Source organism: Suricata suricatta, chromosome 2 (genome assembly GCF_006229205.1).
Source record: "Suricata suricatta isolate VVHF042 chromosome 2, meerkat_22Aug2017_6uvM2_HiC, whole genome shotgun sequence".
NCBI lineage: Eukaryota > Metazoa > Chordata > Mammalia > Carnivora > Herpestidae > Suricata > Suricata suricatta.
This window is the reverse complement of record NC_043701.1, coordinates 97261358-97289115: the sequence shown is the minus strand read 5'-3', so window position 1 is coordinate 97289115 and position 27758 is coordinate 97261358. Positions and strand designations below refer to the sequence as shown.

Sequence of the window (27758 nt, the reverse complement as noted above, 5' to 3'; positions counted from 1 at the left end):
ACCGGTTCTCAGGCCCTGGGAGGCGGAGTCTCGCGGGAAGGCAGGGGACACACCCACGCGGGAGGAGGGGTCCATGTCAGGTCAGCAAGGGAGGCAGGGATCCAAGATCACATCCCCGGCGGAGGCGGGGTCGGAATAGGCAGGGTTTGGGACCAGGGTCCGGGTGAGCTGGGTCTGGCTCTCACTCCAGGTCACATCCCCTGGGGAGGCGGGGTCCAAATCAGATCTGCAAGGGAGGCGGAGATCCAGGGTCAAATCCCAGGGAAAGCCAGTTATCGCTTCACTCTCGGGGTCACACACCTAGGGAGGCGGTCACACCCCGGGATCCCGGGACACTCAACTGACTAAGCCTCCCAGGCTCCCCTCCTAATGACTTTCTTAATAACTTTTTCTCTTCTCCAGCTCCCACCTTTTTGGGTGGTCAGACATCACCGCGGCTGGTGTCGGCTTTCAGTGCCCTGTACATGAGGGGAGAATGGCTGAGTGCCCTGTACCTGAGAGGGGGTAAGGATCTGATTGCCTTGTACCTGAGGGCGGTAAGTCTGAGTGCCCTGTTCCTGATGGGGACAGCTCTGAGTGCCCTGTATTTGAGCGAGGACGGCTCTTGGGGCCCTGTACATGAGTGGGAGAATGGCTCTGAGTGCCCTGTGCCGGAGGGGGTGTTGGTTCTGAGTGCCCAGGGCCAGAGGGGGGATGGCTCTCGGTGCATAGGCCTGAAGAGCAAAGGCTCTATGTGCCCTGTAGCTGAGGGGGGATGGCTCTGAGTGCCCTGGACCTGAGGGGAGAAGGCTGAGTGCCCTAGGCCTACCGGGGAATGGCTCCTAGTGCCCTCTACTTGAGCAGGGGAGGGCATGGCTCTGAGTGCCCTAGGCGAGAGGGGGGAAGGAACTGAGTGCCCTGTAGCTGAGGGGGGATGGTTCGGAATGCCCTGTTCCTGGGGGAGGAGTGCACTACGTATCCTGTATCTGAGAGGTGAATGGCTCTGAGTGCCCGGTAACAGGGTAGACGACTCTGCATGCCACTTGGAAATTCAGAATGTGACCTTATCTGGAAATAGGATCTTGGCAGATAACCTTCGTTAAGATCATACTAGATTGGGGAACTGCAGATTAAATGCAAGGACTACTGTCCTTAAAACACAACACGAAGACACAGCGACACACAGAGGCAGTGATTTTAGTGATGCAATTTCAAGTCAATGAATGCCAAGGATTTCCAGCAACCACCAGAAGCTAGGGGAGAGGTGTGGGCACTTTCTGCCTCAGAGGCTCTCCCCCAACTCTGTCAACACTCTGATTTAGGACTTTTGGCCTCCTAAACTAAGAAAGAATACGTTTCTGTTGTTTTAAGTCACCAAGTTTGTGGTAATTCATTAGAGGAGCCACAGGAAACCAACACGGGACAATGGAGGAGTCACTGCTAATGAGTATGGTGTTTCTCTTCTTTGGTGATGAAAATGTTCCAAATTGTGATGCTGCTTGCACAAGTCTGTGAGTATATTAAAGACCACTAAATGGTACACTTTAAGTGAGTGAATTGTAGGATATGTAAATTATATTTCAAGAAAAGTGGTATGTGCATGAAACACCCTACATAAATAAAGATATCTCATTATGCTTTTAATAACTTTTCATTTATGTAAAAAAATTTTTTTAACGTTTATTCATTTTTTGATAGAGTGAGAGTGGGGGAGGGGCAGAGAGAGAGGGAGACAAGAATCGAAGCAGGCTCCAGGCTCTAAGAGCTGTCTGCACAGAGCCCGATGCGGGGCTCGACCCTACGAGTGCTGAGATCATGACCTGAGCTGAAGTTGGATGCTCAACCGATTGAGCCACCCAGGTACCCCTTTCTTTTTCATTTAAACATTTTTAGGATTTAAGGTTATAACACCCATGTAAATTAAACAATGAAAATCAAAACAGAAACACTGATCCACAAATTTTAAAAACAACCATTGCCTAACACAAAATCAAAGATGAATAAAACTAGTCTATTTTAAGTTAAAAATATTTAATATAATTGGATAAAAACACTGATGGTGACAGCTTTACATGGCTCATTCCATACATTCCATAATGTAAAAGGGCAAAACATTACAAAAAAAGAAATGAGTAGTTGGGTTTGTAAAAGATTTATTGACCACATAAAAGCAATTAATACGAGATGACAAACATTTAACTCAAATTATTACAAAACTTTTAGGAGATACTTGGGTCAAACCTCTCTGATGTGTCCTGCTAAGGAAAAGAAATCATGTATCTTTTTAAATCCATAAGAAGTTCAAAGTCAATATTGATATTGTATAGCTATCAGTGCTATTCTAGTAACCTAGAAATTTGCTATAAATAGCTTTATCTTTTGCTAATCATTCTTACTATGATTTTTATTTAACAGTGAGGAGTGAAGAGGCATAATCATTTTTTCAACCACGGGGTAAAACACTACTATAAATTAACCGGCGTGCTACACTTGACACTTTTGTGTTTAAAAGATGGAATATATTTAATTGGATTGAATATATGGAGGACTTGGGTATGTTTTTAAGCCCAAAATGTGTTTATGAAGTTTTGTGAGAGAGTATGTGTAGGTCTTGACACACTCTGGCTTGCTTTTATTTTTTTATTATTATTATTTTGTAAATGTTTTATTTATTTTTGAGACAGAGAGCATGAACGGGCAGGAGCAGAGAGAGGAAGACACAGAATCAGAAACAGGCTCCAGGCTCTGAGCTGTCAGCACAAGAGCCTGATGCGGGGCTCAAACCCACGAATGTGAGATCATGACCTGGGCCGAAGTCAGAGGCTTAACTGACTGAGCCACCAGGCGCCCCTGGCTTGCTTTTAAAATGGAATAAATTTGGCACTAAATGGGACAAATGAAGACAAGCAAAACTAGGTGAGACTAAGCTGCTTCATTGGAGTTGCCTGTCTTGACTTATAATTCACACTATTTCTTCATTCTTGACTGAACAGAAACAAGCAGACCTAAGTACTTCTATGATGTATGAAAATAGAATCTAGAGCTAAGATGAGACTGCTTCACTGACAAGCCAATCCCCACTTTGCCATAATCATAGCCACATGTGTAAAATTCACTCAAGAATTCGTATTTTCACCAAATGCTTATGCTTTTTCAAGTTTTCTCACTAGGTATGTCTTGGTTAAGTGGCCAGCTAAAATATGTTCTTTGAATTAAGTAAGGAAATTCATATAAAAGAAACATCTATTTCATAGCGATCTTACTTTACTTGAAATTTCCTTAAAAAAAAACAACAAAAAACACCAAACTAAAACTTTGTAACCAAACTCTTGGGACAAAGCACTGGTGGCCATATTTTTGAGTCTCGGATAAATTTTGAAGTCCATTCACTTTTCATGTTTCAAGTGTTTCTTCATTTGCTCCGCAAGTATCAACAACACAAATTAAACAACTTGTTACTGGGAAAGCTCGGACTTTGGAGTTGGCGACCCATTTGTCTGTCTCAGTATTATATTCAAGGATGTGTCCTAATCGACCCACACCTTGAAAACCCGCCAAGACATAAACTATAGAGCCCACTGCTGCACACTTCACTGTTACACCCTTCCACGGCATTGGTGAGACCATCTTCCATTCGTTTAACTTAATATCATAATATTCCACGTTGTCCAGGCCACCTTCAAAAGAATAAAATAAGATGAAAAACTCTATGAATAATTCTAAGATCTCTTAAAGTATTAATTTTTTGCATTTTCCCAACATTTTATTAGGAAGGTTTTCAAACATGCAAGAGGTAAGAATCTTACAATGCATGCCCATTTATCTACCATCTATTCTTATTTTTACTTTAACATAATATATATTTAACTTAATTTTTACTAGTTGGTTTAGGATCCTAAATATTTATATTTATTTTGCAAAATTGAAAATGTTCTATCTGTTTTGGAAAAGTCAGTCAGTGGATTTTCCTTCCGACTGACTTTGATTATAATTATTCAAATGTCCTTTATCCTTCTGCCATTTATCAATGGCGAGAGACAGGAGAAGGGAAGGCAGGTGTTTGCTATATACTTAATCCTAAAAGGTACTGACTAAAATGAGGTTCGTGGACTATAGATTCAGTCTAGATTTTCCATTATTTAAAGAAATTATTAAGATTTTTTATTATAAATTATTTAAGAAAATAAAAAGTCAAATTTACTTATTTAAAAAAATAGTAATATTGGTATTTTCATGCAATGTTTAAAAATTTTGAGGAAACTATGCCATTCAGGGCCTGTATACAAATCTTAAAAGTTGTAAAGTGTTGTTGTTTTCTTTTAAACTCAAAAGTTTCTGTTACTCAACAAGTTTAGTTATTATGATACTACTACCCAGGGGATGTTCAGAAATGTGTGAGGTGGCCATTACTTACAACTCCTGGACAGCAATGTTAAACGTACTGCAATGTCTCATAAAATATATTATTCCCAGAAACTATAAAAATAAGTATAATAATGTATGTGATAAATGCTTGTATTTAGGTTTTAAGGGATGTTTAAAAATTTTAAGAGAAGGAGGTCTCAACAAACTCATTGGGAAAGTTGAACAGTGAATTAATATCACATACCCAAGCCATTCTGACCACCTACAGCAAATATCTTGTCTTTTACAAATACCAGTCCATGATTCTTCCTGGCTTCAATCATTGGACACAGCTCAGTCCATCTGAAAATAAATGAAAGTTTTTAGAGTACTTGCTGACAGAAAGTACTCATACTAATTTATAAGAAAGGTTTGTTATACCAATTAAGTGCTCATTTACCACTCATATGTACACACACACACACACACACACACACACACACACGAAAGGCTAGAAAACAAAAATCTAACATGATTTTGAGTAATTTATTTAAAGGTGGGGTAAATGGGGATTTTATTCCTTTCAACTTCAATAGAATATGAGAAATAGAGAATATCTGGAGACTGCTAATACATCTTTGTGAGGAAATCCAATCCCTGTAGCTCACAACTTGATAAAATGGTAATAACAACAACAAAAAGGTACTTAAGTATACTTAAGTTCCTATTTACATATGTATGAGTAAAACACAAATTTAACACTAGGCTCTAGCAATCAGCAAATGAGTAGTATCTGTTACTATTCATGTCCACCTTCAAATGTACACTCAGAACTCTAAGTGGGTCTAGTAACAAAAGTACTGTCATTCTGTCCAATTTAATGCCTTATTAGCATGTTATTTTGTTCATAGCCACTATTGTAGATCTTTTATTTATTTTTTGAGAGACAGAGCGTGAGCAGGGGAGGGTCAGAGAGACAGGGAGATACAGAATCCGACGACAGGCTCCAGGCTCTGAGCTAGCTGTCAGCACAGAGCCTGATGTGGGGCTGGAATCCACAAACTGTGAGATCATGACCTAAGCTGAAGTCGGACCCTTAACTGACTGAGCCACCCAGGCATCCCCATAGCCACTACTGTAAGTAATGAGATTGAGAATATAAATGTGGACACAAGTGTTGAAGAGTACTAATTCATAGCTAACAGCCTCATATACAGAGACAAATGTTCTTTTTTTTCTATGAGACTCCATCCCATACACCCAACTGACATTTTGATTATGAAGGGAGTACCGGCACACAGACTTGTGTCTCAACAGCTAACATAAGCTGAAAGTCTCCAAGCAAAACCAAACAGGAAATTGGACATAAGTGTAACTCTTTAATATGATAATTTATATCTCTTCTTTTAAAAGTTAAATTTGTAATTTTTCAATATAATTAGGACATAATGATTAACTCTGAAATATCAGCTACTGTTTTGTTGCCTTGTATTTACACATTTTTTGTATGTTTTAAGAGGTATTTCACAGTCACCACTCTCATTTTCAGAGTATTTTGTAAGGCAACACTTGTCCTTTTTTTGTCAGGGTAAACACACATGCTTGCCCAGGGGAAAAGAGCAGCAAACAGCTCAGACGTGGGAGCTATACTGGACCCCCACTGCCTCTCCATACAGCCAGCTTCAGATGGTGAGCTGTCAAAATGCAATAAACATAGTATTTGACTTGGAAGAATTCAAAATATATACCCCTTTCTTCTCCACATATGTCTATAATGTAAAATAAAAGTGTATTTTGATGTATGGTGGTCTGATGCTTATGATAGTTTGACCTATGATTTTTTGACTTTGTGATAATGCAAAACTGAAACACATATGGTAGAAACTATACATCACATTTTGATTTCTGATCTTTTCCTGGGCTAGCTGTAGGATACTCTCTGATGAGGCTGGCCAGCAGCAGTGAGCCATAGCTCCCTGTCAGCCAGGTGATCATGAGAATGAACAACTGATACTCTTAGGACTCTCCTATACTTGTACTGCCATTCCGCTTTTCACTTCCAGGATTCAATATATCACGTGAGATACTCAACACGTTATTATAAAACAGTTTTTGTGTTAAATGAATTTGCCCAACTGTAGGCTACTCTAAGTGTTCTGAGAATTTTTAAGGTAGGCTAGGCTAAGCTACGATGCCCAGTTGGTTAGGTGTAGTAAATGCATTTTCAAGGTAACAATATTTTCAACTAACATTGGGTTATGAGGATGTAACCCCACTTTAAATGGAGGATGATGTCTGTAGCTAAGACTCCTAAAGGTTTGCAGTAGGAAGTTTCCCAAAATATTTTCTTCTTTCTGTAATTTCACATGCGGAGTATGTATTAGGTCCGTGCTCTCCCCAACCTGAATTTTAGTGTTTAGAAGTTTTAAAGTTCTGACTGCATAACCTGTGTCATATTGTTTCCACGGGGTTCATTTCTTAGCTTCCAATTAAACCATTCTAGTTACAAAACACTTAAAAAACGAAATCATTGTAGCATATAACTTTTCATTTTGGGATGTGAATCATCATAGTCACATTAGTTTTTTACTTAGGAAAAGTTAAAGGCCTTGAAGAGAATATAGAGAATTCAAGTCTATACATAAGCTAACTTGTGTTCACTTTTAAAATATTCCCCAAATTTGAATATACTGAGCCAGTTAAAAAAGAATATTGCAGATGCAGGGGTGCCTGGGTGGCTCAGACAGTTAAACATCTGACTCTTGATTTCAGCTCAGATCATGATCTCTTGTCGTGAGATTGAGCCTCATGTAGGGTTCTGCACTGGCCTGCGTGGAATTCTCTCTCTGCCCCTCCCCAGCTAGTGCTTTTGCTCTTTCTCTCTCAAAAATAAATACATAAGCATTTAAAAAAATATTGAGGTTGCAGAATTGCTTCATACATTTTCCCTGCTCCTATGAATAAGAATATACTAATTTACACTGATAGTGGCTAAAAGAAGATCTCAAAATTTAGAATCCTGATGTTTATCTGGTATGGGTTCTACTTTGAGGTTTTTTAAAAATTATTATTTTTAAAAATTTTTAATTTTTTTAACATTTATTTATTTTTGGGAGACGGAAAGAGACAGATTATGAGAAAGGGAGGGGCAGAGAGAGAAGGACACACAGAATCGGAAGCAGGCTCCAGGCTCTGTGCCGTCAGCACAGAGCCCAACGGGGTGTTGAACCCATGAACTATGAGATCATGACTTGAGCTGAAGTTGAATGCTCAACCAACTGAGCCACCCAGGAGCCCCTGAGGTGTTTTAGAAATGAAACAGGATGAATGAGACTACAGTTTCCCAACTACTATGCAGTATTAGTTTTTGAACATAAACCTTCTCAGAGGTAAAGCAGACACCGCTACAAGAGGGAAGAGAGTTGGCCCACACGCCCCCTCCTCTCGTTTGGGACAAGACAGGGTGGATAGCTCAAGTGACGGATGATGGGATGAGATAATGGGTACCCCAGCGGGCTCTGGCAAGTACAAAGGTATATTTTGAAAAACACTGAGGAACAGTAAATTTGATGATCTCAAAGAGATTTTCTAGTCTCAACACTTTAGCAAAAGAAAAGTTTCAAGATAAGTTGCTTTCAATTCTATTCCTAACACTGGTAACAAGTTGAGCAAAAAAAAAAAAAAAAAGAAAAAAAAGAGAAAAGAGAGAAAAGAACAATTGTAACTTTAGCTTTGTTTGGGAAAGGAATGACTGATTTTAAATCCTTTAAAAATAAGTGGGAAGTATAAATAAATAACTGTACATGGCTAATCATATTTTGTAATTAAATTCTTACTTCTCATTAGAAAAAAAAAAAAAGCAATAGCTGGAGTGGAAGACTTCTATGTTTTGTAATCTGGCAATATTTCCTAAATATAAAACTTGAGCATAAGACTTTTGGTGCAGTTCTTTGGCATGATGTTTAAGTTGAACATATGTACCTAAAATCTTGCTCTGGTAAAGGAAGAACACTCTTTAATAAGTAACTTTTCTAATTAAATCTCTTTGGATGTTTCTGAGTATCAAAAAAAAGGTCTGACTTGGGTATTACCTGTGGTCATTTCCTTAGTAGTTCAATGGCACTTTACTTACCTACCCCCATACTCTTCAGTAATTGGCACATTGTCTTTGTCTACACTGAACAGGTTCCATCATTAATTACATGGTCAGAAAAACTACCTAACCATTTATTTTTTTTAGGTTTTATTGTCTTTTAAAGAGTAGTTATTTACTTCCCAGATTTAAGAATAATCTTATTGAAAAAATAAGTATCCAAATGTATTTTAGTAAGCACAAACTTAGAATTATACCTAGGGGTATGATTTATTAATGACACAAACCAATATATAATATTTCTGATTAAAGCCAAACTTGCTACTGATCATAAATTTTTCCCTCTCCTCCCCTACATTTCCTGACCTCAAGCAAACATATTTCATGAATTTGAGGACTCAAGTCTTACTTGTCTCATTCACAGCATTTACTGCACGAACAAGAACATAAAGAGAGCGGCTCCCACAGGGTATATAAGGTCAAGCCATTTCTTAAACACCAGCAGAAGGGTCCAGGCCATAGACATCCTGAACCTAGCACATTCCAAAGTGTATGCACATTCTTGACAAAAGAACTAAATTCTTCTGTCAGGCTCCTTTGTCTTTTGCCATCCTTTTGCCTCCTCGGAGCTTAGAGACTACAATTAACTGTGAAAGAAGACTTTCTGTTTGTTTGTTTGTTTACATACAATGTAGTTTTAATGAGTTATGCATAAGGTTATTCCCACAAACTTCTACACAGAAGTTTACACTTACCTAAATAAAGAACAATGTTACTTGGAAGACGAATTATACCCAGCGTAATTTCACTGATTTAAGAACAGGTCTATTGTTGGGGTGCCTGGGTGGCTCAGTTGGTTGGGTGTCTGAGTTCGGCTCTGGTCATAATCTCACGGTCTGTGAGTTCAAGCCCCACATTGGGCTTTGTGCTAACAGCTCAGAGCCTGGAGCCTCTTTCAGATTCTGCATCTCCCTTTTTCTGCCCTTCCCCTGCTCGTGCTCTGTCTCTCTCACTCTTAAAAATGAAATCAATGTTACTAAAAAAAAAAGAAAATTAAAAAAAAAAAGAACAGGTCTATTCTTGTATGATTTTAAAATAAGACTTTTAAACTGATACATACGTTTCGGTGGCAGGATCGTAAACCTCACAGGAATTCAGCACGCGTCCAGAAACATTGTTTCCTAAACTTCCACCACAAACATAGATTAGGCCATTGGCTTCCACCATCCCATGGCTGCAGCGCTGAGTCAACATGCTGGGCTTCGTGTGCCAGCTTTCAGTTCTTGTATCATAGCACTCAAATAAATACAGAGCTGAGTTCCCTGTAAAAGCAAAAGGCCCCATCATACTTAACATAGTGTGCGTGTGGGCTTAGCTTAAGCTGACTATAGATGTGAGTCATTAGTTACTGGAGGGAAAAATTTACAACTGTAAAGTCATCTCTAAACTTAATTAACAGCGGGCATGGAGGAGGGCACTTGTTGGAATGAGCACTAGGTGTTATATGGAAACCAACTTGACAATAAACTATAATAATAATAAAAAAACAATAACAGCAAAATGTAGGAATAGCTTAAGAAAAAGCTAACCCTGTTTGTATAGACCTTAAAAAATATTTAACTATTTGTATAGACCTTAGGAAAAAAAAAAAAAAGGATCTGCTGAAGATACTTTTTTATTGGTAATTAAATTTAGGAAAAGAAATTTGTTTGAATTCAGAAGAAAAATTAAATAAATAACATTATGTATGTCTTCAAGCCCAGTTATGCATGATGGGATATTATCCAAATTTCAAATGTTTATAGAGGAGAAAACCATAGCTATTTATAAATAATATATCCACACCTTAAACTCTGAAAATTACAATCTGATAATATCCTAAGGATTCTCATTTAACATTCTGTAATAGTCACTGCACCATTAATAAAACTATTCTTCCTGACTACTCTTGGTGGTTGTGAACATACATTTATCCTGTTTTGCAACTTTTACACGTTATAGGACTCAATAGAGAGTTTTAGAACTGATACTAGTAAAGACACAAGTGCTTTTTTCCTTCCCAAGAAAAAAGAAGTTAAAATTTAACCAAATGATTTCTCATCTCCCACTCTCCTGGACTTTGCTAATGCTTAAAAACACCACTACCTTTATAATTCTCAATTATAACCAAGGTCTACAAAACACAAAATTCAGGGAATAACAAACAGAAGAAGCAACCATCCTGATTAACGATAACTTCTTTTTAACTTTTAGAACATTTTCAATTTGGCAGATTCAGTTGGTTGATACTAAGGGGAAATACAGAGTATATGACAGATATAAGATATTACTATTTAAGTGAAAAACTGATTTAGTAATTGCTGAAGAAGTAAAGTTTCATACTATACTTTCTATAAAAAGTATATAGAATAGGTACTTTATATTATCTTTAGTATTTATTGTATTTGAAATATACTGTTAGACATTCTATGAAGAACACTTTTAAAGGGGGGAAAAGATCACCTTTTAAGTCACATTTTAAAAATCTTTAGTTTTTCTGGGGCACCTGGGTGTCACTCAGATGAGTGTCCAACTCTTGATTTCAGCTCAGGTCATGACTGAGCCCTGTATGGGGCCCCACGCTGACAGCACAAAGCCTGTTGGATTCTTTCTCTCTGCCCTTCCCCAGTGTTCACTCATGCTCCCTCTCTCTCAAAATAAATAAAGTTAAAATAAAAAATCTTTAATTTTTCTAATATTTATTTGGTATCTAGTGGGGGAGTAAAAACATAAAACAGATAAATATGCCGACCAAAAAGTAAAACATTCTCTGGCCTAATATGAAAATTATCAAGAAAAATAAAGACTTAATTAACATTTAAATTCCATACCTTAGGTTACTTGGTCTTCTTAGTTTTCTTTATAAACCCATTATTTAGCTAAAGAAATTATTTTAAAAGGTGAAAGCATGTAAAAGCTATTACATATCTAGTCTGCACCTAGAATAGTCATTTAGAAGAATTATTCATTTAGAAAAAGACCTAGATGCTAACAAATTATCCACTAATAAGAAAGGTTTTTTTATACCCAAGCCTGTTCTGAAAATGTAATACAAATTTTTAAAAGCAAGAACACAGTAAAAAGATATTAAAGTCTATGAGTGAATCAAACTCTGAAATCGTTAAAGCAAATATTATGTATCTAAAACTAATCTACATAGAACTAAAATCTGGATAGCATGAGAAAAAAATGGGACAATCAACATAATCTAGGAAGCTAAAGTTCCTGTAAAATTAATGATTTATAAAATACAAACGGTAAACCTTCAGGGAAATGGGCTCTACAATGTGACAGATATGTATGTAAAGTATGTTAAGAAGACAACACTGGAGGCGCCTGGGTGGCTCAGTCGGTTGACCCTCGACTTCGGCTCAGGTCATGATCTCACAGCTCGTGGGTTCGAGCCCCATGTCGGGCTCTGTGCTGACAGCTCAGAGCCTGGAGCCTGCTTCTGATTCTCCCCTATTTATGATCTGTCTCTCTCTCTCTCCAAAATAAATAAATGTTAAAAAAAAAAAGACGATGATACCAATTGTTTATATAAATATGAAAAGGCAAGAAAGATACTTGGTAAAACACTTTCCCCTCCAAAAAAACTGAGTTACGTTCTTACCAACTTCAGAACCTCCAGATGTGTAAATTTTGCCTTCTGCAGCACAGGCAGCGAGGCTGTCTCGAGGCGTCGGAGGGCCCAGTTTGGAATACCAGCTATCCTTCACAACATTGTAGCAATCCATTCTTTTTATGGGGAAAAGCTGAGAGCCCCCCAAAATGTATACTACGTTGTCCCAAAACACGCAGGCTGCATCTCTTCGTTTTTCAAAGGGGCAGCGGATGTCTGTCCAGCTGTAATCCTGTAACAAAAAAGAAAATGGTCAGTAATGCAAAACTTATCATTGATACAGAGGAGGCAAAGATACAGTTGAGAAAATACAAAATACAAGAGTATGTTAATTGACTAGAGTATGTATCACAATGTTGGTTAGCGGGGGCAGAGGGCGAGAGGAAGACAGTAGCTGCTTTGGGTGTTTTCTGGCTCAAGATAAAACTGTCACACATTCAGATGCATCCCTACGAGCCAGTCTCCCATCCTTCTGTTATTAAGGATAAGAATACAAGAAACTCCTAAAATAAGTGAAGTCGTTTTGTGATTTAGAAAACAAACATTTCAAATTTAACTGTAGCCATCCTTCCCTGCCAGATATAAAGAGTGATATAAAGAATCATTGGCTAACATGAAGCTTAAAGTGCTATAGATCTTCCTGACATCTAAGGAGAGAAGGAATTTTGTGGACTTCTGTGATGTTAATTTTTTTTTTGGGTAACTTTATTATTTTTTTTTAGAATATAACACTATTTTTTTAACATATGCAATTTTCCATCATTTACAATACAGTAGTTACAATGACACTCCAAATGGATAAGCAAAGTAAAATATCAGAACCCCAACTTCTATTTCATGTAATTAGACTTATACAGAAATTAGAAGGTTAAGTAACAACTAGTTAATCACCTAATTTCACAGCTATCTGAGGTGGCAATCATTACATAGCAGCTTATCTATGATACATTCAAGATGATACAATTTATTACTTGCCCATAAGCTAAAACAGCCTGCTTAATACCTTTCCTTAAATTCCACCTCTATACTACAATATACTTGAGGTCCACGCAAAAAAGTAGCTACCTTTTATATATGAAATGGATGATTAAGTCTTTGGTGTTGTAAAAGCAACTTCACTTAAACATAACCACCCCCACCACCAAAAAAAGAAGAGAAAAAAAAAAGTAATGAAAATAATAAGGGAAAAACCCAAGACACACTTCCTAGGGGGAAAAAAAAACAACAAAAACAACAAAAAAAACCATCATGTAATTTCTGTCCTTGACTGTGATGTTAATTTTTAAAAAATATTCAGTTGAGTCAGTTTATTCAGCTGGTCTTGAATAATCTGTTTTGACTAGTCTGGAAAATCACTTTCTTCTTTCCAATGATTAGAAATGAGCATGCAATTAGTACCTCACAATAAAGGTGTTTCACAGCAGTATTTAGTCTCCTCACTGTCTGAAACATCCAAGGATACCTTTTTCTATGTAAATGTACAGGGGAATTCTCAAGCTATAGCACCTTGGATTCCCCCCTGCCCCCGTCCCAGCGTTTTATTTTTGAACAAGGAAGCTACAGTATTTCTGCTGCTTTCTGAAAATGTCTGAAAATAATTCAGGTCTGGCAGAAATCAAAAACAATGCCTGATCTCACTGAGCAAAGCAGTGTGTGCATGATTATTAATGCTAAGTTCCTTTCGGGAAAATCTGACGGATACCTGTCACACCAGGGCCCAGTGTTTCAGCAATTCATCAGATTAGGTCAAAGTGTCCTAACAACACTGGGAGGGTCGCAGGCAAAAGAGCCCCTGGTGCAGAGCACCTTAACTGCTAGTGATGATGAACATTCTGCTTTTTAGGGGACCAGAAAAACAAGAGGCTTTTTTTTTCCTTAACAAGTCCTCTTTTTTAAGGTTTATTTTTACTTTTGAGAGAGAGAGAGAGTGCATGTGGGGGAGGAGTAGAGAGAAAGGGAGACAGAAGATCTGAAGCAGGTTCCACACTTTGAGTGCAGACCCCGATGTGGAGCCCAAACTAGGAAAAAAAAAATACTAAGTCCTTACCAACTTCAGAACCTCCAGATGTGTAAATTTTGCCTTCTGCAGCACAGGCAGCGAGGCTGTCTCGAGGCGTCGGAGGGCCCAGTTAGGAATACCAGCTATCCTTCACAACATTGTAGCAATCCATTCTTTTTATGGGAAAAGCTGAGAGCCCCCCAAAATGTATACTACACTGTCCCAAAACATGCAGGCTGCATCTCTTTGTTTTTCAAAGCAGTTACTCTTAATCAGTAATTCCCTTTACGCAGGTCTCTGGCTTCCCTCAGGCTCCTGGCTAATTTTAACAATCATTAACAGCTGAGAAATAAATGGCCACTTATATGCTTGTTGTTCCTCATTTAACTCTCAGTTGACAACAGCACAGACTTGCCCCTCCCACCCCTTGGTTTCCTTTGTTGATGCCCATAATACTGATCAGTTCTGGAGAACAGGAAGTGGTAAGACAAGTGCTTGACAGAACAGAATCTTAGCCTAGAATATAGTGGTGGTCACTAGAAAGTTTGAAGATGTGCACAGGTCTAGAGCTGGGTTGGCAAACTATGGCCTACAGATGGCAAAACTGGGTTGACAAACTACTGCCTATTTTTGTAAATTAACTACGTGAACACACCCATGCCCATTTGTTCATGTAGTTTATGGCTGTTTTCCTGTTACAGTGTCAGAGTTGACCAATAATGACACAGACTGTGTAGCCTACAAAACTGAAAATATTACGAAGTTCTTTACAGGCAGAGTTCAGCAGGCTCTGACCTACAGCATGCTGGTATAGTGCTTTGGAAAGAAAGCTACACCCTGCTGCCCCAAGTATCTTCTACATACTACAGACGGCACACACCCTGTAACTGGGTGTCCCACTTTTACGTTTATGGGGTAAACCAAAACGCTACCAGTTGCAAGTGAAAGCTAGAGCAGGAGACAACTTTCTAAGTAGGACAGGATATAGTAGAATGGCTTGGATACTCAAGTTTGTTTGTGATCCTGGGGCACCAATATACTGACTTGCATGCTGGTTATGGTTTGGGGAATATTCCAGTATGATCAGAGTCTGCCCCTGGGATTCTGGAGCATGGCTAACCCAGGTTTTTCAGTAAATAGCTCCTGGCTGGCTACTAGGTTGTGACAGCAAATGTCTGACACCAACGGAAACCAGGTGACCATATCATTAACCTCTTTTGAACCAGTTGACCTGATCTATCAAATCACAAATAGTATGCCTTCAACCAGTAATTTGGTTTGTAAACATAAGCCTGCACCTATGGAGGTCCCAAAGGCACAGAATACTCAAAAGGACGAATCACAACACTTTCCTAGGAGGCCTTCTTTCTCAACCAGGGTTACGTCTTTGTGGAGGTGGTCCCTAATAAATCAGCTGATAAATTTGAAAGACCAGATTGGAGCTTGGTTCATTTGTGATAGTACAAGCCAAGAGTGCACTGCTAAAGCATTATAGTCCCTTCAAAACTGGTACTAAAGGACAATTCAGAAGAAACCTTCTGACTTGGCTAAGGTCAGTTTTTTTATCAATTCTTGACAGTAGCTAATGTTTCATGCAGATGGATGCAGACCTGAATAAGACTGTTGACATAACGATCCGAAGAAAGGATAATGTAGATGGCCCTCTATAAAGGACACAAACTTGCATCCCATATGAATTCTTACCAGAGTGCCTACAACTCCAGTGAAGTCTCTTAATAATCACATGGATATAACTACATCTGTATCTTCCCTCTTTAATCTGATGGTTGTGCTCAATGGGCTAATGTGTGACCACAGGGTCAGTGACAGAGACTGCAAAAGCTATCAGCTATGGAAGCTAACACTTCCTCTCCCTAAGGCCAATGTGGCTATCCACTAGTCAGTGCCCATTTCATCAGGAATATGAACCAATCCTAAGCCCCTGATTTGTTACCAAACCTTGAGGGAACCAGTTAGTTACCTAATATCAGGGTAACTACACTGGGACCCCTCCACTATTAAAGGGGCAATGCTCTGCCCTCATTGGAACTAATTCTTTGGACTTGAATTGGCCCTTCACCTTCTTTTGCACACTTGACAACATCACCATATTATAAATGCTTTGTATGTCACTACTACAGTATTACATAGACTGCCTCCAAAGAAACAAGTATCAGATAAGCATCCTGATGTCAAGAGGATGCTTTGGACTTATCAGGTATCTATGATCAACCAAAAATGAAAGAGACCATTATAAGCTTAGATTCAACACCAGTTATGGGTACCACCTTGCAAGGTTGGGGTGTTATATTTTAGGACTGTGATATTTGCTCTGCCCTAGCAATACATTTAGTACCAGCAAAATATGATATTATCTCTTCCACAGACAAAATATACAAGTCTAAAAAACAAGGGGTAGACCTATGACTCAGGCTCTGCTGGTCCAAATGGCATAGTATGTACTGGGAAACACATTAAAATTGGTAACTATTTTTACATAGTGGGATTAAAGGTAACTTTATCTTTGTTCTTTGTGATTTTACAGGTTTTCCAAATTTTCTAGAATAACTATGTATTAATTTACATTAAGACATAATTACTGGGGCACCTGGGTGGCTCAATCAGTTAAGTGGCCGACTTTAGCTCAGGCCATGATCTCACAGTTTGTGGGTTCGAGCCCTGCGTCGGGCTCTGTGCTGACAGCTCAGAGCCTGGAGCCTGCTTCAGATTCTGTATCTCCCTCCCTCTCTGACCCTTCCCTGCTCATGCTGCCTCTCTCTGTCTCTCAAAAAAAAAAAAATTAAAAACATTAAAAAAAAAAGACATAATTATTAAAGTAAAAAAAGTCCCACATACAGCTCCAGAACCATATTGTCACTGAAATAGCACCTAAGGAAAACAAGGAGTCATAATGAATGCAAGGAGTTAGAAACAAAATGAGATATGACAGGAGAACTAGTTTCATTATGCTGCATTCCAGAGCAATTACTAAAACATTTAAAATCTGACTAGCCTCAATTTCTTTGTTAAAGAAGAGAACTGTGTATCTCAAAAGAGATGCAAAAGAACAACATAAACTATAACTTCTCTAAAGGTATGAGTTATGGCAGGTGAGTGTTTATGTGCTCTGAGCTTTCAAAAACCAAAACAATAAAAACCAGTTACCTTTGGGTTAAAATATCTACAAGACTGTGGCTGGGAGCCTCCAAACAGGGCTATGCGGTAGTCATGTTTCTTTCTTCTGGGCCTTGTGCCTTCTACCAATTCCTCTCTATCCTCTGGAGATAGCAAATGATACCTCATTCCACCTGTAGAAAAACACAGAGCAACTTTTCAAAAACTTCAGGCACTTTAATGCTTTGAAAAGAAATTAACCAAATATAATAGTGCTTTTACTTCCATAAATGTTTTTCTATGATCCCTCTATGGCATTTAAGGAAAGAGGGGGAAGGGGTAGGAAAATGTGTAAGGATTGGAGTCCTAACCAATTTATTATTCTCAGCAATCACTATTAGGCAAAGAACACCAACCCCACTTACTACACACCAGTGAGTTATCTGGCTCTTCAAGCAATGCTTGCCAAAATAGTAATTACTGAAATTCAGGTCTCCTACCCTAGCAGTTCTCAATCATAACTGTATGTACATTAGAATCACCTCGGATATCTCTGAAACTACCAGACCAATAAAATACAAAATTCTGTTGGTAAGGCTCAGGCACTAGTATTAACACTTAAAATGTGGCTCAAACACCAGCAGCTTTAGCATCTGGGAGCTTATTAGAAATAGTGAACCCCAGAACCTACTAGGCTTAGTGAATCAGAATTTACATATTTACAAAATCCCATGGTAATTCAGATATGTGCTTCGAGAAGATGATTTGAAAATGCAATGACAATTCAGAATTACTGTGGTTTAACCTGATCCTTTTCATTTAGCAATTCCTTGATTTTGTCAATGGCCATTTAATAGTTAAGAGCTTTTAAGGTATTATTTCACATCAGTGTGGGAAGGTGGGTTGCTCGATAAATCATATTAGATAACGATATAAAGAAAAAAGTTAGGGGTGCCCAGGTGGCTCAGTAGGTTGAGCGTCTGACTTCGGCTCAGGTCATGATCTCACAGTTGGTAGGTTCGAGCCCTGCATCAGGTTCTGTGCTGACAGCTCAGAGCCTAGAGCCTGTTTCAAATTCTGTGTCTCTCTTTCTCTGCCCCCCTCCTCTGCTCATGCTCTCTGTCTCAAAAATAAATAAACAAACAAAAAAAGAAAGTAAAATGAAAAAAAAAGAAAAAAGTTATACCCCTACCTCATAATTTATTCTAAATTCCAAATCAACAGAATACCTGAATATGCAAAAAAATCTCATAAATGTACTAACAGAAAACTACAATTTTTTTAAATAAGCCCAGTGGAAAAGCTAAGACAGAAAAACAGAAGCCATGAATAAAAAAATTGACTTTATATACAATTTTAAGTCAAATTGCTGATTGGCAGAAAGAAAACACAAAACCAAAAGACAATGTCAAACTAAGAAAATATTTGAAAATATTTATAAAAAAATTTGTTAGAAAAAAGGACAAATACTGAGAGATACCCTGTTAGTAAGATTAAGACCAGTTATTAACAGAAAATCCCATTAAGTAACTGAACACAGTTCACAGAAAAAGAACTCACTACAGACAACTCTTAAACATACAAAAAATTGCTCAAGTGCTCTAACTAGAGAAATGCAAATTAAATCATACTTCTTTACTTATCAAATTGGCCAAGATCAAACTGTCTGGACACAGGGTAGAAGGTAGGTGTGGGTAAACACATGCTGCCTTCTACACAGTGCTGGTGGGGATGTGGATGGGTACATACTATTTGGAGGACAACAGTGTGATCCACCGAAATTACAAATTCACACACTCTGTAGTCAGTGATTCTTAATTCTTCCAGGAGTCTACCAACCTAACGTCCAGTTAGAAAAGTGGTTAAAAATTACTATATATCCATACAATGGAGTATTATATGTGGCTATTAAGGAAAATGAAAAAGGGAAATATGTACCCATGGAATGATCTCTAAAAACTAATGCGGAATGAAAAAAAGCAATATGTAGCAGAGTACACAGTATGATACCATTTGTGTTTAAAAATTTATGTTTCCGGGCGCCTGGGTGGCTCAGTCGGTTGAGCGTCCGGCTTTGGCTCAGGTCATGATCTCACAGTTCATGGGTTCGAGCCCCATGCTGGGCTCTGTGCTGACAGCTAGCTCAGAGCCTGGGGCCTGTCTTCAGATTTTGTGTCTCCCTCTCTCTCTGACCCTCATGCTGTCTCTCTCTCTCTCTCTCTCTCTCTCTCAAGAATAAATAAAACATTAAAAAATTTAAAATATAAATTTAAAAAATTTGTTTTATACATATATATGCATAAGTCTATAATTTATACAAGTATATGTATGTAAATGTGAAAACTCCAGCATGAGGGAAGGGGGGTAGGGGGCAGACTTTTCACTATATATACTTTTATATTTTTTGAATTATGTATGATGTGCAATACTATAGATCCAAAAATTAAATAACGTCTACAATTCTTAATATATGTAAAACACTTTGTTCATGGGGCTTTGCGGGGCTTTCACTGAAAAACAGACAGGTTGGAGAAGTTTGCGAGTGAATGAAAATCAATATTTAGCATCTCCTTCATTCAGTTTGAGTAGAAGCACTTTGTATTAGAACAGAGACTTTTGCAGCCAAGGCTCTGGCACATGCTCTAGGTCAGGAGTCAGTAAACTTTTTCTGGAAAGGGCCAGACAGTAAATATTTTAGGCTTTGTGGGCCAATTATGGTTTCTGTCACATACTCTCCATTTGTTTTTATAATCCTCTTAGCTCAGGGTTCGCTTTAGCCTGTGGAATGTAGTTTGCTGACCTCACCTTTAGCCCTCCTACTCCAGGTCTGATCTGTGGTTCTTGCCTGACCATCACTAGTAGCAGCAGTGCCTGGAAACTTGTTAAAAATACAAATTACTGTACATGAACCCAGACTTTCAGAATCAGAAATGCTGGGGTTTCAGAGCTACTGCTCTAGGAGGACTCCACACAGGCCACAGGTGTACTGTGGATATTCCCAACAAGAGAAGACAGGTAGCAATGGTTTGCAACCAACAGGTCACTGGGTAAAAGTGGCTGGCTGGGGGCGCCTAGATGGCTCCATTGGTTGAGGGTTTGGCTTCGGCTCAGGTCATGATCTCGTGGTTCGTGGGTTCAAGTCCCGCGTCAAGCTCTGTGCTGACAGCTCAGAGTCTGGAACCTGCTTCGAATTCTGTGTCTCCCTCTCTCTCTGACCCTCCCCTGTTCACACTGTCTCTCTCTCTCAAAAATAAGTAACACATTAAAAAAAAAAGTGGCTGACTGTGGCCAAGTGTGTTGACCCCTGAAGGAAGCATAAGCTGAGGCTTTACTGGTAGGCTCTTTCTCTATAAGGACAGGGCTAGCGACAAATACCGTGACATCTTTCCTGAGGAGCATTTTGTTCCTTAGGCTTATTGCTTTGGGAATTATTCCTTTGAGAGTCAGGTATTGTCATTTGCAAATTTTGAGTAAGAAGCTGGTCTGGCCCTTTGTGGTAGCTTCGACTGTGTTTTTTGCTTCCACTCTTAAAAGGTAGTGCTAAGATAGATGGAGGAAGGTAACTAATGATCTGAAGAAGGAAGGTTAGAGGTCTTCTTTCTTGCATTTAGCCCTGCCTAGGTCCCAAAGCCTAGAAGAGTCTCAGCTGCTTGTGTTAGTCAAGGAATTTTAGAATAACCTACTGTCTTTATTTTTAGAAAAAAAAATGTAATAGACAACAGAGCCTTGATTGGCTTTCTGGAATCCCAACCCTTGGTTGGATTTCCAATATAATCCTGCTATCCTGTTTCTAAATCAATTCAGAATCCACATAGGAACTAAAAACTGTACTTGACTGAGTTTGGCTAGTTGTCTTTAACAGCTCACATCATGTATGAAGAAACAGGTGCAGCACTTTATCCAATGAAACCAGAAATATAACACACAGTGTGGGAAACGAGGTATGATAAAAATTCTGATATTAACATATATGAAATCCAAAAGGTGAAAGCCCTAATCTATAGGCATTTTTTTTGGTCCCAATTTTTTCTTTCATCTTTCTGAACTTAAAAGACTAGTGGCTACCTAGGCTCTACTTCTTAAAACTCTCTCTATACCTTTGGTTTTCAAGACACCAGCCTTTGGTTCAAGCAGTTTAGTAAGTTCTCCTTTCCTGTTTCTTTTCCTCCGACCACAGCTTACATGTAGGTATTCATAAAGATATGTCCTTAACCTATATCCTCTTCTCTTCACACTTTAACTGGATGAAAATATTTCTAGTCTTTTAAAAATTCTTTATTCTATTTAACAAAAAGATAGTATACCATATATACTGTTTTATGTTTTTACCACTTATGAAAAATTGCCAAATTATTATAGTCATTTAAAATATTTTTAGTACACACAAAGCATTCCATTGCATGGATATATTACAACACGTTTCCAGTTTAAGGGACTATATTGGATCAATCTATCTAAAACCATGCCAATATTATTAAGTAGTAGCAGGGTGATATATCTGATGAAAGTTTTACTTAACTTCCAAATTTGGAAGCAAGTGATACTATGTAATTACTAGGACACTCAAGTTTAATGCCACTCTAGAGAAAGATGTCTTAGGCAAGAAGAAATGTGCTCCTTTCTCTTTCATTTATTTCCTTAACTTTGTGCCTGAAATCAGCTATACCTTAAATGGAATGTCCAAATAAGGCACCAAAAACAACTTAATGGTTCAAAGTACGTTCCAGCTACCTTCTATGAGAGGCTTTCTTGATCATCACATTAATTGAAATCTTATAGTTGGTCCCATTTGTGGATACTATCCATGTGGTTTTTGGTTTAGGATGAATGGGAATTCAATAGCCCAGGAGAGTTAGCATTAGTATACTTAACTTAGCATATTATTGTCATTACACAGCACATTTCAGGACTCTTCAAAGAATAAGCTAAACTTCTACTTACAACAGCAAAACATATACCTTCCAGGAACAAAATAACTTTAACGCTGGAAATAATAAACATCATTTTATGTTTTAAATGCACTGCTAAGGGGCACCTGGCTAGCTTAGTCAGTAACTTGATCTTTGGGTTGTGAGTTTGAGCCTCATGTTGGGGGTAGAGATTACGTGAAGTAAAAAGTAAAGGGTAAAGAGTAAAAAGAGTAAAGTAAAATAAAATAAAATAGTTAAAATGGCAAAAATAATGCAAGATCAGAGGGTAAAAAATGAGAAAACTAAACACTAGAATGGTAAGCATTAAAAGACCCTGGAGCTACTCTGAGGACTTTTGATAATATTGGAAACCTAGATATTTATTCTATTGCCCATATGAGGGAGAGAAAATAAGGTCTTGGATTTATACAAGTAAGGTGTTGGAATTGAGATCTTCGCCTAAAGCCAAATCACTTAGACTTGTTATATCTTTAATGAAAAGATAAGCCCCACCCCCCAAAAGAGCCAAAAAAACCAAGCTGTTGTATGGCAGAAGGGGAAATAATAATTTGCCTACTTAAATTTCAGCTCCAGGCAAAGTTTCCTTCCTTTAAGAACTTCTAATAATGGCTCTGCCCTTCTAAAGTTTAAGGTTTGAATTTACCTATCTGTAAATCTAGGAAACCAAGCAAAGAAAAATTTAAAGTAGACTTGGATTTTTGTGCCCCAGGGCATTTGGCAAAAGTACTATTCTCCTCTTGGCGAGAGCAGGGAAGACTCACAGGTATGCACCAGGTCTCCCAATATTCTTGGAGATTAATATCAAACAAATATAAGCTCACAATCCAAAATTACAAAACACATAAGGAATTAAGCCACCAGAAATAAGTCAAAACAACCAACAAATAGTGGCATCTGGTCTTCAAAGACTTCAGATACTGGTATCATCAAACATAACTATATTTAAAGTGTTTACAGAAATGAAAACTGAAAACAAGATCAAAGAAAGAGCATTGGAAATGACCAGGTTGCTATAAAAAAAAGAAAAATTTAATATCAAAAACTGAAAGGATAAGCTAAACAATTGATTAGAATAGAAACATATGAAAGAATTAGTGAACTGGAATACAGACTTGAAGGATTACCACAAATGTAACACAATGTGACAAAGATGAATGAAAAGTTTAGAAATCACAGAGGAGGGGCGCCTGGGTGGCTCAGTCGGTTAAACATCCGACTTCGGCTCAGGTCAGATCTCACACTCGTGGGTTCGAGCCCCGCATCAGGCTCTGTGCTGACAGCTAGCTCAGAGCCTGTAGCCTGCTTCTGGTCTGTGTCTCCTTCTCTCTCTGCCCCTCCCCCTCTCATGCTCTGTCTCTCTCTGTATCAAAAATAAATAAAACACTAAAAAAAAAAAAAAAGAAATCACAGAGGAAAGACTTGCTAACATTTCTAATTGTAGAATTTTTGAAGCTATGGCATTATTTGCAGGAAAAAAATGGCTGACATTTTCCAAATAATGAAAAACAGATTACTGGACTCAAGAACAAGAACAAATTCCAAGCAGGATAAACTAAAGAAATGAATACCCATACACATTTGGTGCTAAACACCACAAATAAAGAAAAGCTCTTGTAAACTGCCACAGAAAAAATTCAGATCATCTACAAAGAATGACAACTATACTAATAGCAGGGATCAACAGTAATGATGAAGGCAGGATGAAATAATATCTTCAAAGTATTCAATCTAGAATTACTCAGTTAACCATTCATTTAAGAATAGGATGAATAAAAGAACATTTCCAGATAATCATTTACAATGGTTGTAAGTAACAACTGTAATTGTAAATAACAATTTATAGCAAACAGACCATAAATGTAGAAATATGGAAAATAATCACAGAAGGAAGGTCTAAGATCCAAGAAGAAATGGTGGCCAAAGAAACTGGCAAACATGGATACACCTAAACACTGACTATATTTTTTATAAATTATAATGTCCTATTTGGAAAAAAAGAGTAAAATATAGAACAATGAAACACATAAAGAGATAAACTGATTTTAAAAATCCTAAGACCCTTGTTTTCTAGAGGAGGGTAGAAATATTTATCTTTCTATTTTATGTCTGTTTATTTATTTATTTTTTTGAGAGAGCGAGCGAGCAGAAGCAAGGGAGGGGCACCGAGAAAGAGACAGAACCCCAAGCAAGCTCTACACCATCTGAGCAGAGCCCAGTGTGGGGCTCTTACTCTCCAACTGTGAGATCATGACCTGAGCCAAAAACAAGAGTTAGACGCTTAACTGAATGTACCACCCAGGTGCCCTAAAATATATATTTTTTAAGCTTATTTATCTATTTTGAGATACAGAGACAGTGTGAAAGGGGGAGGGACAGAAAGACAGAGAGGGAGAGAGAGAATCCCAAACAAGCTCCATGCTGTCAGCTGCAGAGCCCAACGTGGGGCTCGAACCCAGGAACCATGAGATCATGACCTGAGCTGAAATCTACAGTCAGACAAGCTCAACCAACTGAGCCACCCAGGTGCCTCTAGAGGAAGATAGAAATATTAATGTTTAAGGTACATATATTAAAATATAAAGGATAACTACTAAAAAGATTGATACAGAATATAAAACTTCTCAAACAGTAAGGGAATAAACCTCAACCCAAAAGGAAATGAAAAAAGCACAGAAAAATTGGGATGGACAAAAAATGCAAAATAAGGTATTAGAAATAATAAAAATATAATATATTTACAATAAATTAAGTGGAATATAATTTACCTGTTAAAAGATATTAAAATAGGATTTAAAAAAGAAAATGAAGCTATAGGCTGTTTTTAAGAGATCCAACTAAAATATGAGGACACAAAATGTTTGAAAAGAAATGAATGGATAAATATAAGCTAAGAAAATAGTAACCAGATAAAAAGTGGTTTAGTTATAAAAAATATCTGATAAAATGGAGAAAGGCAACAATTATTATTAGGGAAAAAGATCACTACATAATGATAAAGGGTTGCATTCGCCAGGAAGGTAATATTTCTCCCATCCAAGTACTAACCAGGCCTGACCCTGCTTAGCTTCCGAGATCAGATGAGATCGGGTGCGTTCAGGGTGGTATGGCTGTAGACTGGAAGGTAATATTTCTTTTTTTTTTTTTTTTCTGTTTTAAATTCTTTTTTTTTCCCCCATAATATTTTATTGTCAAATTGTTCTCCATACTGGAAGGTAATATTTCTAAACTCATATTTAGAACCCTCAAAATACAGAAAAGAAAAATTAACAGAATTACAGAAGAAATGGAGAATTCCACCATAGTGAGTGAATATAATACAACTATGTCAGCAACAGATAAATTAACCTAGACCAATAAATTAGGTCATATAAGATACAAACAAGACAATTTTACAAAAATTATTAATTTTCAGTAAATATTAAAAAACTGGTAACTATCATAATTTTCTTAGGCCACAATAAAGTTAAAAATCTATAACCAAAGGCATTTAAAAGCATACTTCTTCTAAACTTACTGGTCACAAGAGAAAACATAATGGAAATTAGAAAGTATTTTGAAAAGCAAGTTGCAGAATACATACAGTATACCATTCATGTAGTGTTTAGAAACAGCCAAAACCAATACTAAATGTTGCTTATATATATGGTCACTGTTTCAATAACTGTATGGTGATCAAACACCATATTCAGGGTTGTTGTTTCCTCTCAGGTAGAAGAATGTGAGCTGTCACATGAGAGGAATACACTGGATGCTTCATCTGTACCGATTTCTCAAGGTGCTAGGTAAGTTCATGAATATTTACAATGTTATTTTTTATGCCTTTCTGTACAGCTTAAATATCCATACTAAATTTTAAAACAACAATTACAGCAATATTTGCCAAAATAAACTCTCAGAAAAAATACTTATGGATGTTTATTAAAGTTTAAAGTTTAGAAAAACAAAAGTACTGTCTTAATTATAGACACTCACTCTACTCATACCCATCTAGTACCACACACATAGAGCCAACCACAGTCAAAACCCAGGTCCACACCACTAGGACTGAAGGTATTTCCATTAATGGAAAACAGAAGGCTGCCATTTATCATCATTATTAGTTAATTGCACGCTGTCATGAAAAGGCTATTTAAGGTAATCAGGCAATGTAACAAAATAAAAGGTATAAATAATGGAGGGCAAAAGCGAAAGTTATCATTATTTGCTGATAAAGGATTAAATCCCTAAAAACAAGAGAAACCAACTGAAAAGTTTAAAAAGAGATAAGTACTGACTAATGCAAATAGAATTCACAACAGCAACAACAAAAATACCTAAAAAAAGATTTTAAGAATTGTAGAAGTTATAAAAAGAAAATGATAAATTCTCCAGGACATACAATTTAAGCGAGGTACAATAATCATTAAAAGGTACTAGAATGAAATGGAAGAGAAACTGATTTTTGTGTGTATATAGATAAGTAGAAGGTTAATTTATGATGTTTCAAATCAGTGGGAAAAGATGAATTATTCAATAATGATATTGGGCCATCTTGCCAGATATTTAAAGGGAAAAAAAAGCTAGATTCTTGTATTCAAATAAATTTAAGTTGGATACAAAGTTTAAACATTTTTTTTAAAGGAGGAAATGAGAAATCCATTAAGTGCACAAGAGAAGCATTTATGAAATTAAGAAAATCATCTTGGAATGGGGAAGACACTTCCAACTACATCCCTAAAACTAGATTCAGATTTAACAATACAAAAGCACGGACGGATTCAGATTTAATGATAAAAACTACTTGAGACTGAATGTGCCATTTTAAGACCTTTTTTCCTCCTCTTCAAAGCCTTCCCAAACAACAATGAAGAAACAAACTCTACCTTTGATAATACTAGAAGATCTGTATAACCCTGAAACTCAGTAAGGGAAGACATATAGCAGATAGAATGTTAAAATGAAATGGCTGTGGGGGCACCCGGGTTCCAACTTGGGCTCAGGTCATGATCTCATGGCTTGTGAGCTTAAGCCCTGCATTGGGCTCTGTGCTAACAGCTCAGAGCCTGTAGCCTGTTTCAGATTCTCTTTCTCTCTCTCTCTCTTTCCCCCCACTCCCCGCCACTCGTGCTCTCTCTCAAATATAAAACATTAAAAAAAAGAGCCTACCTGAAATTTATACCTTTTATCTTGTTACATTGCCTGAATCTTTCCTAGCCTGGAAAGATTCATAATGGGAGATAGGAAGCACCCCAGATAGTAGAGTCGGGGTGAAAACAAGAGAGCTCTAAAATTCTGAATAAACGACATTTTAATTGCCAGGTCTTCTTTCCCTACTGCACAGTCCAGTAACCTGCATGCCTTCTCCCAGTAGGATATAGGAGGACTTTGGAGACATTCCAGACTCAAGGAATCACAGAGAAGGGTATGAGCCTGATGACAAGGATTAAATGAAGTCTACCTATCAAAATATTCCCCACCCAGCTCCCAAATGTCTGTATCCAACTATCTGAGAAAATACCTTTAGAAACTAACATTGGAGGGGTCCTCAATTAAAAACAAAATGTGTGTTGGGGCACCTGAGTGACTCAATCGGTTAAGCGTCTGACTTTTGATTTCAGCTCAGGTCATGATCTCATATCATAGTTCATGAATTCAAGC

General features: G+C 37.6%; 1 protein-coding gene and 1 long non-coding RNA gene across 3 annotated transcripts in view; one reads left to right on the top strand and one right to left on the bottom strand.

Moving 5' to 3' along the window:
- On the top strand, nt 1-27678 carry LOC115283678. Its single transcript, XR_003905049.1, has 4 exons — nt 1-80; nt 403-504; nt 25830-25903; nt 27420-27678. It is a non-coding gene; the product is annotated as an uncharacterized LOC115283678 (long non-coding RNA).
- The window catches only part of KLHL7 (kelch like family member 7), a 51338-nt gene continuing 26949 nt past the window's right edge, over nt 3370-27758 (bottom strand). For both annotated transcript variants that reach the window (XM_029929967.1, XM_029929974.1), the window contains exons 7-11: nt 17242-17384; nt 12069-12309; nt 9537-9738; nt 4589-4686; nt 3370-3656 (exon numbers count right to left, since the gene is read on the bottom strand). In XM_029929967.1, the coding sequence (XP_029785827.1) occupies nt 3373-3656; nt 4589-4686; nt 9537-9738; nt 12069-12309; nt 17242-17384 (968 nt within the window). In that variant the 3' untranslated portion in view covers nt 3370-3372. The remainder of the gene's footprint in view (nt 3657-4588; nt 4687-9536; nt 9739-12068; nt 12310-17241; nt 17385-27758) is intronic.